The sequence below is a fragment of the Neophocaena asiaeorientalis genome, unplaced genomic scaffold (assembly GCF_003031525.2).
Source record: "Neophocaena asiaeorientalis asiaeorientalis breed wild unplaced genomic scaffold, Neophocaena_asiaeorientalis_V1.1 scaffold160, whole genome shotgun sequence".
NCBI classification, from domain to species: Eukaryota; Metazoa; Chordata; class Mammalia; order Artiodactyla; family Phocoenidae; genus Neophocaena; species Neophocaena asiaeorientalis.
The window spans coordinates 3,252,320-3,265,426 of record NW_020175675.1 but is presented as its reverse complement, the minus strand read 5'-3'; the positions used below and the strand labels follow the sequence as shown (position 1 = coordinate 3,265,426).

The 13,107-nt window shown below is 51.7% G+C and overlaps 1 protein-coding gene across 1 annotated transcript in view; it reads left to right on the top strand.

Moving 5' to 3' along the window:
- The window catches only part of ROR2 (receptor tyrosine kinase like orphan receptor 2), a 50,285-nt gene extending 38,483 nt beyond the window's left edge, over positions 1-11,802 (top strand). Inside the window, exons 5-8 of the mRNA XM_024731915.1 lie at positions 1,247-1,561; positions 2,778-3,023; positions 7,690-7,892; positions 9,301-11,802. Of these exons, the coding sequence (XP_024587683.1) occupies positions 1,247-1,561; positions 2,778-3,023; positions 7,690-7,892; positions 9,301-10,746 (2,210 nt within the window). The 3' untranslated portion in view covers positions 10,747-11,802. The remainder of the gene's footprint in view (positions 1-1,246; positions 1,562-2,777; positions 3,024-7,689; positions 7,893-9,300) is intronic.
- Positions 11,803-13,107: the final 1,305 nt, after the last annotated feature.

The window sequence follows — 13,107 nt, the reverse complement described above, 5'->3', positions numbered from 1 at the left end:
AGCAGCGCCACCTGGTGGCCACAGTGGGCATGGCACTACAAGTCATGGGTGAAGCTGGGGTGTCCCAGGAACTAAATTCCAACCTCTCTGGTTTCCTCCTCCCCATCTCAGCAGGGTGTGTAGACAGAGGCGCCTCTTTTCCTCCAGCTGTCCAAGATCAGATCCTTATAAGCAGGTCCTTCATAGGTCAGAGTGGAGTGGGCCTTCTGGCGTGGGCATGTATGGGGCAACTGATGCTTTCCTTTGAACCCTGACTGCCACAGCCCTGAGGAGAGCGCCTGGAGTGCACGCCTTCCCTCATGCCACTGGCAACTCTGCTCCCGCTCACCTGCCTAGACTTTGTATCTGAAGCTCCCACCCTCTTCCCTTCTCCACATCAGGTGCCAGGTTCTTCCCATCAGGCTCCATCTTGTGACATCTTGCCCCTAAAAAGCAAGCCAGCCCACCCTGGCTCCAGACTCTCCTGCGACAGCCTGCTTCTCTGCTCTCCTTTATCACAAAGCCCTGCCCCTCTCCCCACTTAGAACCTCCTCCAGCAGTTTCTTGGCTCTCCCCAGACTCCACCTGAGGGACTCCCCTGTACCCCCATTTGTCATCTTACTCCTCCTTAGGCTGCATGTCACAGGGCGGATCGTTCCTCTTTCTGGCACACTATCTCCATCCTCTGGCCAGGCCTCCCCTCTTCTCACAGGCCCTGAGATGTCAGGAAGACCCAGGCTTGGTCCTTGTGCCTCTGCTCCAATCTCTCCTTCTAGAAGCCACTCAGCCCACAGCTTTACCTACCGCCATGTGCTTGCAGAGCCAGTTCATAGCAGGACCTTAGGAAGTGGCTTTGGGCCTGATAACAGAATCTTCCTGTCATGGAAGTAGCATCTAGGTGGATGAGATCTGGGGCCTAGTTTTCTTTCTTTCTTGTCTCGCTTTTGATGTTTGTAAATGAAGCCCTGGCACCAGGGACCTTCCTTGTGTGGTGCAAACCTGGGCGGCTTATGTGCTCCCCGGGCCCCTGCTCTTGTGAGAGCCTCTCGCGGCTGGCAGAAGACAAGGCGGAGGGCGGGGGGCGGCGGGGCATGGTCGAGATGGGGGCCACGGGTGCCGGGCAGGGTGGGTGGGACCAGGGGCCCTGGGAAGAGTGGGGAGCCAGGGCTGGAGATGAAACCAGGGGCGCTGGGCAGGGGTTGCCGGGCAGATGTTGGTCCCAGGCAGGGCCCAGCCCACCCTAACGCCAGCCTCGCCGCCTCCGCAGCTGCCTTCACCATGATCGGCACCTCCACGCACCTGTCGGACCAGTGCTCGCAGTTCGCCATCCCGTCCTTCTGCCACTTCGTGTTCCCGCTGTGCGACGCGCGCTCCCGGGCGCCCAAGCCGCGCGAGCTGTGCCGGGACGAGTGCGAGGTGCTGGAGAGCGACCTCTGCCGCCAGGAGTACACGATTGCGCGCTCCAACCCGCTCATCCTCATGCGGCTGCAGCTGCCCAAGTGCGAGGCATTGCCCATGCCGGAGAGCCCGGACGCCGCCAACTGCATGCGCATCGGCATCCCGGCCGAGAGGCTGGGCCGCTGTGAGTCTGTGCCCGCCCCCAAGGCCGGGGTCCTGCCTCTTAAGAGCCTGGGGACCCCATTCCATCCGGGGAAGTCTCACAGACCGGCCCCCATTCCGGTAGGGCAGTTGCGGGGTGGGGACTCGCCGTTGTCCAGTTCCAGTTGCACAGCCCTCCTGGCCCTGACTGCTTGTGGGTCCCCAGTAAGTCACTCTACCCTGATGAGCCACAAACTTGGCTTCTCTAAGATGGGAGGACTTTCTGCACCTGCCCCCAAAGCTGTGAGGAGCTTTGGGGGAGGCAGGGTCCGCTTCCAAGACTGCCTTGTGGTGCACAAGCATCTCTCAGCAGCTGACTAGGATTGTGGCCCTCCTTGCTGGGAGGGGACCCAGGGAAGCGGTCGCCTCCCTCCCAGGCTTGGGAAATATTCACTTCCTTGGCGAGGCCAGGGTTCCCGAGGGCGGCAGGGCTCCTCACCAGGGCAGTCAGAGCCTGGTCTGCAGACCCACTGCACCGTCCAAATCCTGGTTGCCAGGCTGACTCCATGGGACCTCAGGCAAGTTGCTTAAATATGAGTTTCCTCATGTTACACGGGGATAACAACTGCTGACCTCAGCAGCTGGAATGTAGATTAAATGAGTTAGTATTTAGAAAGTTCTTAGAACAGTGCCTGCACACGGCAAGCACGGTGTAACCGGTGTTCAACAAACACACACCCCAGGTGTGGCTCAGAGAGGCCCTGGGTCCCCCTGGCCCCGGAGTGGAGTGAGCCTGGGGCTCTGTGCACAGGAGGCTGAGCTGCGTCCTCACTGAGGCTGGGGGGCCAGGCCTGGGAGTTTCTCTTCCCTGCTGCGTCGTTTGGTTTTGCTTCTAGTGCAAGCGAACGTGAGGCTGGGGTTGACATCGTCATTGTGGAATGGGGGTGCCTCGTGAGTCCAAAGGTGTTTCAGGGCCATAGAACAACTTCTGACCAGTTGTTTCCCCATATATGTACCTGGTGCACCCGCCCATTAAATTTGTGGGCTTGGGACTGTATTCAGTCATTACGTCTAATGCTGCTTTCCTTGGAAGTGATGTCAAACTCTTCGGTCTTTTGGAAATTTCAGTGTGGGTACATCCAGGCAAGGTGGCTTTGTTGTTCCTTTTTGGAATAGTTGAAGAAGGGTGCTCCCTGGACCCCCAGAGGAGGGCGGCTTCCTCATAATTTTGGGGCCTCCTGACGCATCTTCTCTCTCAGACCATCAGTGCTACAACGGCTCAGGCACGGATTACAGAGGGACGGCAAGCACCACCAAGTCGGGACACCAGTGCCAGCCGTGGGCCCTGCAGCATCCCCACAGCCACCACCTGACCAGCGCCGACTTCCCCGAGCTCGGAGGAGGGCACGCCTACTGCCGGAACCCTGGAGGGCAGATGGAAGGCCCCTGGTGCTTCACGCAGAATAAAAACGTACGCATGGAACTGTGTGACGTACCCTCTTGTAGTATGTATTCTCTCTCTCTTTTTTTTTTAAAGTGTTGACTGTGGGGTGTACTTTGTGATGATGTGGAACCGGGAGGCTGATAGCTCTGGGAGCCCCCTGCCCACACCGAGTTTCACCACCATGATCATTTGTTTTAAATAAAGCTGTTGCTGGTTGTAAAAGTAGTATCTCGTCATTATAGGACGTTTTAGATTATAGAAAAGTCTGAAGAAGAATGTGTAAATCACCTCTAATTTTACCACTCAGCAGAGACTCCTGTTTACACTTGGGGGCCCTTCCGTCAGCCCTCTTTCCATGTGTGGTCCTGGAATATTCAGTTCGGCCTCTTGTTTCCCAGTGAACATTGTCATGCATTTCCCACTATTAGTGGAAATGCTTCCCATTACTGTTACAACCAACTTCTCAGACCAGCATCTGTAGTTGGGGCACAAGGCCTCCTGCTTGCCCTCCCTCGCCTCCCACTCTGCTCAGCTTTTACACAGAGACTCAGCAGAGTGAGGAGAAAATAGAACTTAAATCTCTTAACTGTTTTCCCTGCAATTTCTGTCTTAAATTATGACTAGGAGAAAAGTTTGTAGTTCATGGCTACAAATGTTACAGACATCATTATCTCTGTGCAGGAATAAATTTTAAGAATGAAAAGTTTGGTAAATAGATTATAGTAAAGTTATTCAATGGAATGCTACAGTTGTTTAAAAAAATTTCCTGCAAGGAAGGATGTTCATATCGACCTGTTAAGGGAAAGAAGCAAGCTGGAGGGCAATAGCTGTGTGATGTCTTTTTGGTTTCTTTCTTCCTGTTCTCCTCTCTGTCTCTCTCTGTCTTTCTCTTATCCTCCTCCTCTCCCTCTCTTCCCTTTCCTTTCCCTCTCACTTTCCTTCCTTCCTCCCTTCCTCTTTCTTTCTTTCTGATAAAAGAAACAAAATGAGTGAAGGGTATGTGAGTGAGCACACATATGCACCTGTATTTCATGGAAGGAGTTTTGCAAAGATAAACATCATACTTTCAGCAGTGATTTCCCATGACCTACAGATATGTTACAGCATAAGATGTTTTTACAATGAGCAGTTTTTATTTTTGTAATTAAAAATGAATCAAATCATAAAGAGAAATATGTATGTTCTTTGACCTGGCAATGCCATAGGAATCTTACATTGCAGAAATATTTGCACTTAAAGGGCAGAAATGCAAGGATATTTGTTGCAGAATCACTTTTAACAGCTAAATGACAAACAGAGTAATTGTTTACCAACAAGGGCTTGGATGATAATTGAAGTACATCCGTACCTTGGGACAGTGTGCAGCTCTTGCAGAGTGCCTAGTGCTGTCTGTTCTGCGAGAAACGTGGCCTGAGATATATTATTCTGCCACAAAACCAGGAGCAGGAAAACATGGATGATGTGATTCCATTTAAAATTCTGTTTTTAAAAATTATATGAAACTGCTGCTTCTCTATGTCAAATTAGTTGAATATTGGTTATTTCATGTTCAACTTAAATATATACATAAAAAATTAAGTGAATACCAACCTATTAACAGTAGTATATAGCCTTTGGTGAAATTAGTTATTAGGCACATTCACGTTTCTCTAATGCTGTCAATAGAATTATTAATAAGCATGTGTTCTGTTGGTGATTTTTAAAAGGTAATGATAAAAGTTAATGGTTTACAAACCTGTGGATGGTGGTCACATCTCTCACCTTGGCCTGAGGGTCCTGGAATCTCCCCTTAGCCCTAATCGTGAAAAATGACCCAGAATCCCCACTGCCCCTGAGTCTTCTAAAATATCTGCCTCCGGGGTGGGGTCAGGAGAGTCGTGTGTGTGGTTGTATTTGATTTTTATCTTCTTTTTAGAGGCTGGGGGGCAAGACTGGCTTCGGGACAAGGCTTCTTTACTATGGTGGTGGTAGTGGTGATTTTTAGAACTGAATTAGCTCTTTTGGGGGACCACATGGACCAGAAATCACTTGTTTGCTTTTACATGGAAAGCTCATTACCCACTGGTCATAGGGAGGCCCAAGTCCCATGTGATTATTCACAAGGTTAAGGTGAAAACTGTTGTGGGGAGAGGGGCCTTTTGGAGGACTTGCCTTCCACATCACAGAGCAGAAGCCTCAACTCTCCCTCAGAGGGCAGCACTGCCCACAGGGTTCCTGGCCGTCCTTTTAGCCTTGCAGCCTGGGGCCCTCTGTGCTTTTCTGTAAATCCTGTAGGGGGAGACAGAGCGTTGCTCTTCACCATGGAAAAAAATGAAGGAAAAACACTTGGAACTGCTGCAAATTGTTAGCTCAAACTCATTGGCTACCAGTGCTCTTTTAAATCAAATGCATTTTTAAATATTGTCTTAAAAGAATATGGGTTCATTGTTCAAAAATGTGGAAAACCCTAAAATGTTGAATGAAGAAAAGGATCATTTCTAATGCCAGTATCCAGTTTCCTTCACTGAGGACAAGCATGTCCCATGTGTTTCATCAAGTTTAGTAGAGATGAAAAGTCAGAGCACCTATTTCCAACGGTATTCAAATTAGAAGGGAATGTGATGGTGGTGTTTGCTACTGTAAGGCCTTTAGAGTTTGTTTATTAACTTTTTTTTTTTTTTGCGGTATGGTATGCGGGCCTTTCACTGTTGTGGCCTCTCCTGTTGCGGAGCACAGGCTCTGGACGCGCAGGCTCAGCGGCCATGGCTCACGGACCCAGCCGCTCCGTATGTATGTTCTTTGACCTGGCAATGCCATAGGAATCTTACATTGCAGAAATATTTGCACTTAAAGGGCAGAAATGCAAGGATATTTGTTGCAGAATCACTTTTAACAGCTAAATGACAAACAGAGTAATTGTTTACCAACAAGGGCTTGGATGATAATTGAAGTACATCCGTACCTTGGGACAGTGTGCAGCTCTTGCAGAGTGCCTAGTGCTGTCTGTTCTGCGAGAAACGTGGCCTGAGATATATTATTCTGCCACAAAACCAGGAGCAGGAAAACATGGATGATGTGATTCCATTTAAAATTCTGTTTTTAAAAATTATATGAAACTGCTGCTTCTCTATGTCAAATTAGTTGAATATTGGTTATTTCATGTTCAACTTAAATATATACATAAAAAATTAAGTGAATACCAACCTATTAACAGTAGTATATAGCCTTTGGTGAAATTAGTTATTAGGCACATTCACGTTTCTCTAATGCTGTCAATAGAATTATTAATAAGCATGTGTTCTGTTGGTGATTTTTAAAAGGTAATGATAAAAGTTAATGGTTTACAAACCTGTGGATGGTGGTCACATCTCTCACCTTGGCCTGAGGGTCCTGGAATCTCCCCTTAGCCCTAATCGTGAAAAATGACCCAGAATCCCCACTGCCCCTGAGTCTTCTAAAATATCTGCCTCCGGGGTGGGGTCAGGAGAGTCGTGTGTGTGGTTGTATTTGATTTTTATCTTCTTTTTAGAGGCTGGGGGGCAAGACTGGCTTCGGGACAAGGCTTCTTTACTATGGTGGTGGTAGTGGTGATTTTTAGAACTGAATTAGCTCTTTTGGGGGACCACATGGACCAGAAATCACTTGTTTGCTTTTACATGGAAAGCTCATTACCCACTGGTCATAGGGAGGCCCAAGTCCCATGTGATTATTCACAAGGTTAAGGTGAAAACTGTTGTGGGGAGAGGGGCCTTTTGGAGGACTTGCCTTCCACATCACAGAGCAGAAGCCTCAACTCTCCCTCAGAGGGCAGCACTGCCCACAGGGTTCCTGGCCGTCCTTTTAGCCTTGCAGCCTGGGGCCCTCTGTGCTTTTCTGTAAATCCTGTAGGGGGAGACAGAGCGTTGCTCTTCACCATGGAAAAAAATGAAGGAAAAACACTTGGAACTGCTGCAAATTGTTAGCTCAAACTCATTGGCTACCAGTGCTCTTTTAAATCAAATGCATTTTTAAATATTGTCTTAAAAGAATATGGGTTCATTGTTCAAAAATGTGGAAAACCCTAAAATGTTGAATGAAGAAAAGGATCATTTCTAATGCCAGTATCCAGTTTCCTTCACTGAGGACAAGCATGTCCCATGTGTTTCATCAAGTTTAGTAGAGATGAAAAGTCAGAGCACCTATTTCCAACGGTATTCAAATTAGAAGGGAATGTGATGGTGGTGTTTGCTACTGTAAGGCCTTTAGAGTTTGTTTATTAACTTTTTTTTTTTTTTGCGGTATGGTATGCGGGCCTTTCACTGTTGTGGCCTCTCCTGTTGCGGAGCACAGGCTCTGGACGCGCAGGCTCAGCGGCCATGGCTCACGGACCCAGCCGCTCCGCGGCATGTGGGATCTTCCCGGACCGGGGCACGAATCTGTGTCCCCTGCATCGGCAGGCGGACTCTCAAATCACTGCGCCACCAGGGAAGCCCTAAGAGTTCGTTTATTTTTTGAGCTCTGTATTCCTCTTTGTTTCCGTGGTGGGCAGTTCTAGATTGTGTCTCACAAATGTTTAGCGGGATGTGTGTTTTTGGGTACATTACTTTTTTTTGAGGTTTGGCTTATAATTTTGTCCCATTGTGAAACTTACCCTGATTATCTACTTGTGCTTGAATATTTTAGTTGGAGGTGGGAGTGGGATGGTGGAGAACTTCGAGTTGCAAACAGGGATGTTTTCAGAAAACTCATGAACGCCTTGCTGTTCACAGGCCCCCAAGACAGCAGCAGGATGGGAATTCTGTACATCTTGGTTCCGAGCATCGCCATTCCCCTGGTCATCGCATGCCTTTTCTTCTTGGTCTGCATGTGCCGGAATAAACAGAAGGCTTCTTCCTCCACGCCCCAGAGGCGGCAGCTGATGGCCTCACCCAGCCAGGACGTGGAAATGCCTCTCATCAACCAGCACAAGCAGGTCTGTGTGCCCCCGTATTTAAAGAGGCAGCTCCCCCAGGCTTAACCTCTACCTGGAGATTCTTAATTTGCTTGATACACAGCACATAATTCTTTTAAACTGCCCTTCGTTTTGCCGTTTCTTCTCTAAAATATACCAGGACGTTTGTGTCCTTAGGGGGCATATGGAAGGTGTGTTTGGACTTCACTGTTCTCCCTCGACGGAGACCAGCCATTTTAGCATGGGCCCGAATGAGGTGTCCTCACTTTGCTGTGCTTCAGCTGTCCCCACAGGAGGACACACAAAAGAAGGGCTCAGATCACCCCCACCACTAGAGGGTCAACATGGTATTTTTAAGGGATGATGACCTGTTTTCTGGTCAGTTTGGGTTGGTTTTGCTTTGTTTTGTTTTACAGGGAAGGACACAGCAACAGTCCTGTAGTGGTGGTAAGGGGGCAGACCACCCCCAACCTGAGTTCTTAGGGTAGCGAGAACACACTGAAATGTATCACAGGAGGAGGTCTCTCCCTGTGTATCACAGGAGGAGGTCTCTCCCAGCCCACCTAGCTTCAGTGAAGGGGCATTTACATTACTTGAAAGTTTGGGGGGAAAACCATTTCCATCCAGGCTCTGAAGAGGGAGAAGGTGGACTCATTCTGCTCAGTAGCCAGGAGTCACGGAGGGTTTGCTGTGGGTGAAGGGCTGGCAGGTGAGGGCACAGATTCCCTTGGGTTCATAGAGCCTCCGAGGACGGGGGCCAGGCACACAGAAGGGATGGGAAGTTGTAGAGGCTGAGACGCAAGGTTCAAATCGATTTCACCTGTGTGGTGCTTCTGTCAGGTGGTATCCACTAGAGAATCTAATCGAGGGGAAGCGGCAAAACAGGCCCTTGGAGGCACATCTGGAGAACAGCTGGCCTGGACTCTAAAAATGACTCAGATCGGGGGAAGCACACCTCAGGGTTCGAGGGAAGTAGACATCGCATCTTGTTGTGATGAACAGTGGTGACTGGGCCTGTCAGTGGGCACATGGCAGGGAACACCAGGAACGTCCCTAAGTGAGGGACACAGCTGGGAGGACAGCCGGAGTTCAGCATGGCTGGGGTGTGTAAACAGGTGTGCGCACACACACACCCTCACACATATAGTCTGCAGTGTTATCTTTGGGTGGGGACATTGTTTGCAGCCTGGTTGGGACCCTGTTGAAGGTTTCAGGCAGCCTCATGGTGTCAGAGCACATTTAAGAGCAGAGAGCATTGTGCGGGGCAGGCTGAGCCTGGGCTGGGTGGGACTGGCGGGTCCTCTGCAAGCCCAGGCTGGGGGGCGGCTCTAGGACTGCGGCCCCCCGAGAATGCCCTCCCAGCTGTTCAGCTCTGCCTCTTCGCATCTCGGTGGCAGAAATGTTTCACCAGGGCTTTTCTTTTTGGCAGGCCAAACTCAAGGAGATCAGCTTGTCCACGGTGAGGTTCATGGAGGAGCTCGGGGAGGACCGGTTCGGCAAGGTCTACAAAGGGCATCTGTTCGGCCCGGCGCCGGGCGAGCAGACCCAGGCCGTGGCCATCAAGACGCTGAAGGACAAAGCAGAGGGGCCGCTCCGGGAGGAGTTCCGGCACGAGGCCCTGCTGCGGGCACGGCTGCAGCACCCCAACATTGTCTGCCTGCTGGGCGTGGTGACCAAGGACCAGCCCCTCAGCATGATCTTCAGCTACTGCTCGCACGGCGACCTGCATGAGTTCCTGGTCATGCGCTCGCCGCACTCGGACGTGGGCAGCACAGACGATGACCGCACGGTGAAGTCCGCCCTGGAGCCCCCCGACTTTGTGCACGTGGTGGCGCAGATCGCCGCGGGCATGGAGTACCTGTCCAGCCACCACGTGGTCCACAAGGACCTGGCCACCCGCAACGTCCTCGTGCACGACAAGCTGACCGTGAAGATCTCGGACTTGGGGCTCCTCCGCGAAGTGTACTCAGCGGACTACTACAAGCTGACGGGGAGCGCGCTGCTGCCCATCCGCTGGATGTCTCCCGAGGCCATCATGTACGGCAAGTTCTCTGTGGACTCGGACATCTGGTCCTACGGCGTGGTCCTGTGGGAGGTGTTCAGCTACGGCCTGCAGCCCTACTGCGGCCACTCCAACCAGGACGTGGTGGAGATGGTCCGGAGCCGGCAGGTGCTGCCCTGCCCCGACGACTGCCCCGCCTGGGTGTACGCGCTGATGATCGAGTGCTGGCACGAGTTCCCCAGCCGGCGGCCCCGCTTCAAGGACATCCACAGCCGGCTGCGGGCCTGGGGCAACCTGTCTACCTACAACAGCTCGGGGCAGACCTCAGGCGCCAGCAACGTCACACAGACCAGCTCCCTCAGCACCAGCCCCGTCAGCAACGTCAGCAACACCCGCTACGGGGGCCCCAAGCAGAAGGCCCAGCCCTTCCCGCAGCCCCAGTTCATCCCTATGAAGGGCCAGATCAGACCCATGGTACCCCCTCCCCAGCTCTACATCCCCGTCAATGGGTACCAGCCCGTGCCGGCCTACGGGGCCTACCTGCCCAACTTTTACCCGGTCCAGATCCCGATGCAGATGGCCCCGCAGCAGGTGCCTGCCCAGATGGTGCCCAAGCCTGGCTCCCACCACAGTGGCAGCGGCTCCACCAGCACGGGGTACGTCACCACCGCGCCCTCCAACACGTCTGTGGCAGACAGGGCAGCCCTGCTCTCGGAGGGCACTGAGGACACGCAGAATGTCCCGGAAGACGTGGCCCAGAGCCCCGTGCAGGAAGCAGAGGAGGAGGAGGACGGTTCCGTCCCCGAGACCGAGCTGCTGGGAGACAATGACACTCTGCAGATGGACGAGTCTGAGGTCCAGCTGGAAGCCTGAGGGCTGCAGGGCCGCGGGGCGCTTGGCAGGAGACTTGGGCCTCTCTGAGGAGCGCGCCCCGGGTACCAGTGGGCTGGAGTGCAGTCTCCCTGGGCGAAGTCCTCCTCTGTCGTCCTCTCGTGCATGGAGCACCTCTGTGCCCACCTGCTTGGTTGGAGGGTCTTGTAGCCAATGGCTCCTAACAAGGCAGGGGTGGTAGGTAACGCAGCAGGACGCATGGTGACCCCCAGTGCCACCTACATTTCCCTGGAGATCAGTCGGCCATGAGCAGTGCCTGTGCTTTGAAGGAAATTAGGTGACATCTTCCCTCCATATTGCATAGGGATTGAATATTTCCAAACATTGGGAAAATAGGCCTGCAAAAAGGCAGTGAGGTGGGACCTCGGGCTTTGCGATGCCCAGCGACTGGGCTGCTGCATGAGGATGGAGGAGGCTGCTTTTCTCTCTGCTACCCGCCCGCCCACCAGTAACAGTCTCCCTTCAGCCACCAAAGATTAGTGGGAACAGGACGCGTTCGCCTGCCGCCTGTCAGAGTCTGATGAGAAAGGGGCTCCTGGAATGGGAGTTCCGTATTAAAACGAAATGTGCCTTAAAAGAAACCCACACAATTTTGTACTTCTGTGAAATGATTTTAATTATCCTGCATGTGTATTTTGCCCAGTTTTCTGGATTCAAGGGAAAGTGTTTTTGGGGTTTGGAATGTTACAAAGGAGACAATATTGTACAGAGCACAGTATTGTTATTTTTTTCTTTTTTTTTTTAGAATCCTGTACAGACCTTAAATGTAATTTATATGGTTTTTGTATGCCATTTTCATTGAAGAATTTTGAGCTTAAAATAATGACTTCGTAATTTAACTGTTTACGTTACCCACATTGGGATGCCACCTGATTGTATTTTGGTTTGCTTGTGTTTGTACCATATGTAAGCAAGGTCAGTTCATTTCAGAGCTCCTATGAGAGAAGGTACACAGGTACACTGCATCCGACACACGGGGTAGAACGCACTTGTATAACTCCCACACCTGGTGTATCCAATAAAGAAAAACAGAAGGTTCAGTCTGCCCTCTGCAGGTCTTGAGGACATCAGGCAGCGGGAGGTGCTGGATGACGGAGACGCCCAACGGTAATGATTTGTGCTGAGGTTTAGGGGGCTCATCCAGGACCAGCGACTCCATTTGAATGTGGATATACGTTGACAGATGAATGATGGGAGCAAGTTGCATTGCTTTTCTCGGTAAGGTCTGTGGCAGGGATTAGCTGCAGATGACGTGAAGATGTTCTTTTGTTTTGTACCTCTCTCCTCCTGAGGTCCCAGAGCCCCTGCCATTTTTAGACCTGGAGTCTGGCTCTTCCCAAGGCCCTGGAGCAGGGCTGGAGGGGGAGAGAGCGAAGGAGATTGGGCCTCCTTCACCACCTGCTCAGAGCTGCCTGCATCCCCTCGTTGGCTGGCAGCATGGCCAGCTGAGTCCAGGTACATCTGGACCAGGGTCAACTGCGGGGTCAGTGGCTCCAGGGCTTCCAGTCAGGAGAGGGGCTGGGTGAGTCCTGGAGATGCTTCTGCCAGCCAGCCAATGGCCTTTGCTGCCCCTCGGGCACGTCCCTGTCTCCCAGCATGGCCTGGTTGGTTTTCCGTGTTTAATGGAATAGGTCCATAACCCTGGGCCAGGCAAGACTCAGGTAGGAATTCGCTTCACATCCACAGGCATTGGTTCTTTAGCCTGCATCAGAACATCCGGCAAGGCTTGTTGCAAAATGAGCACTGCCCTCCCTGCTCCCAGGTAAGTCTGGGTTGGACCAAGAAAGTACATTTCTAACAAGAGCCCAGAGGGTCCTGATGGTGAATCACGCCCCTTAAGCACAGCATCATTTGATCCTACCCCCTGGGTCTCCCTGGCTCTCCAGCACATCGGGTCATCTTGTACACCCCTTGCTCTTCTGCTTTATCATAATGCTGCTGACAGGTAGAGCCCCACACACAAACAAATAAAACGTCCCAGTGTATATCCTAAAATCAGGGGGGACTCTTCCCTGCTCGGTAGGAGGAAGTAATGTGAATGACTGGGAGCCCCTCGGAGCCCCTCTACCAGCAAGTGTGGTCTGGATTGCATATTCAAAGAACTCAGGGTTACACGAAGCTACTTCTCATTTCCGCTGATCTTAAAGAGGAACTTCAGTTTATCTCTAATTTGGTACACCTGATGGTTTAACTCTTGAGTCGAGACCTAAGAGTAAACACTGGGAAATAGCCCTCTGGCTGCTCGCTCCGCAGATGCAGTCAGGGAGGTGGGCAGCCACTTCAGTTTCCCATCACTCAGCCCCAAGACTTGAACGTCGTGCTCGGGGCCACGGACAGAACCGC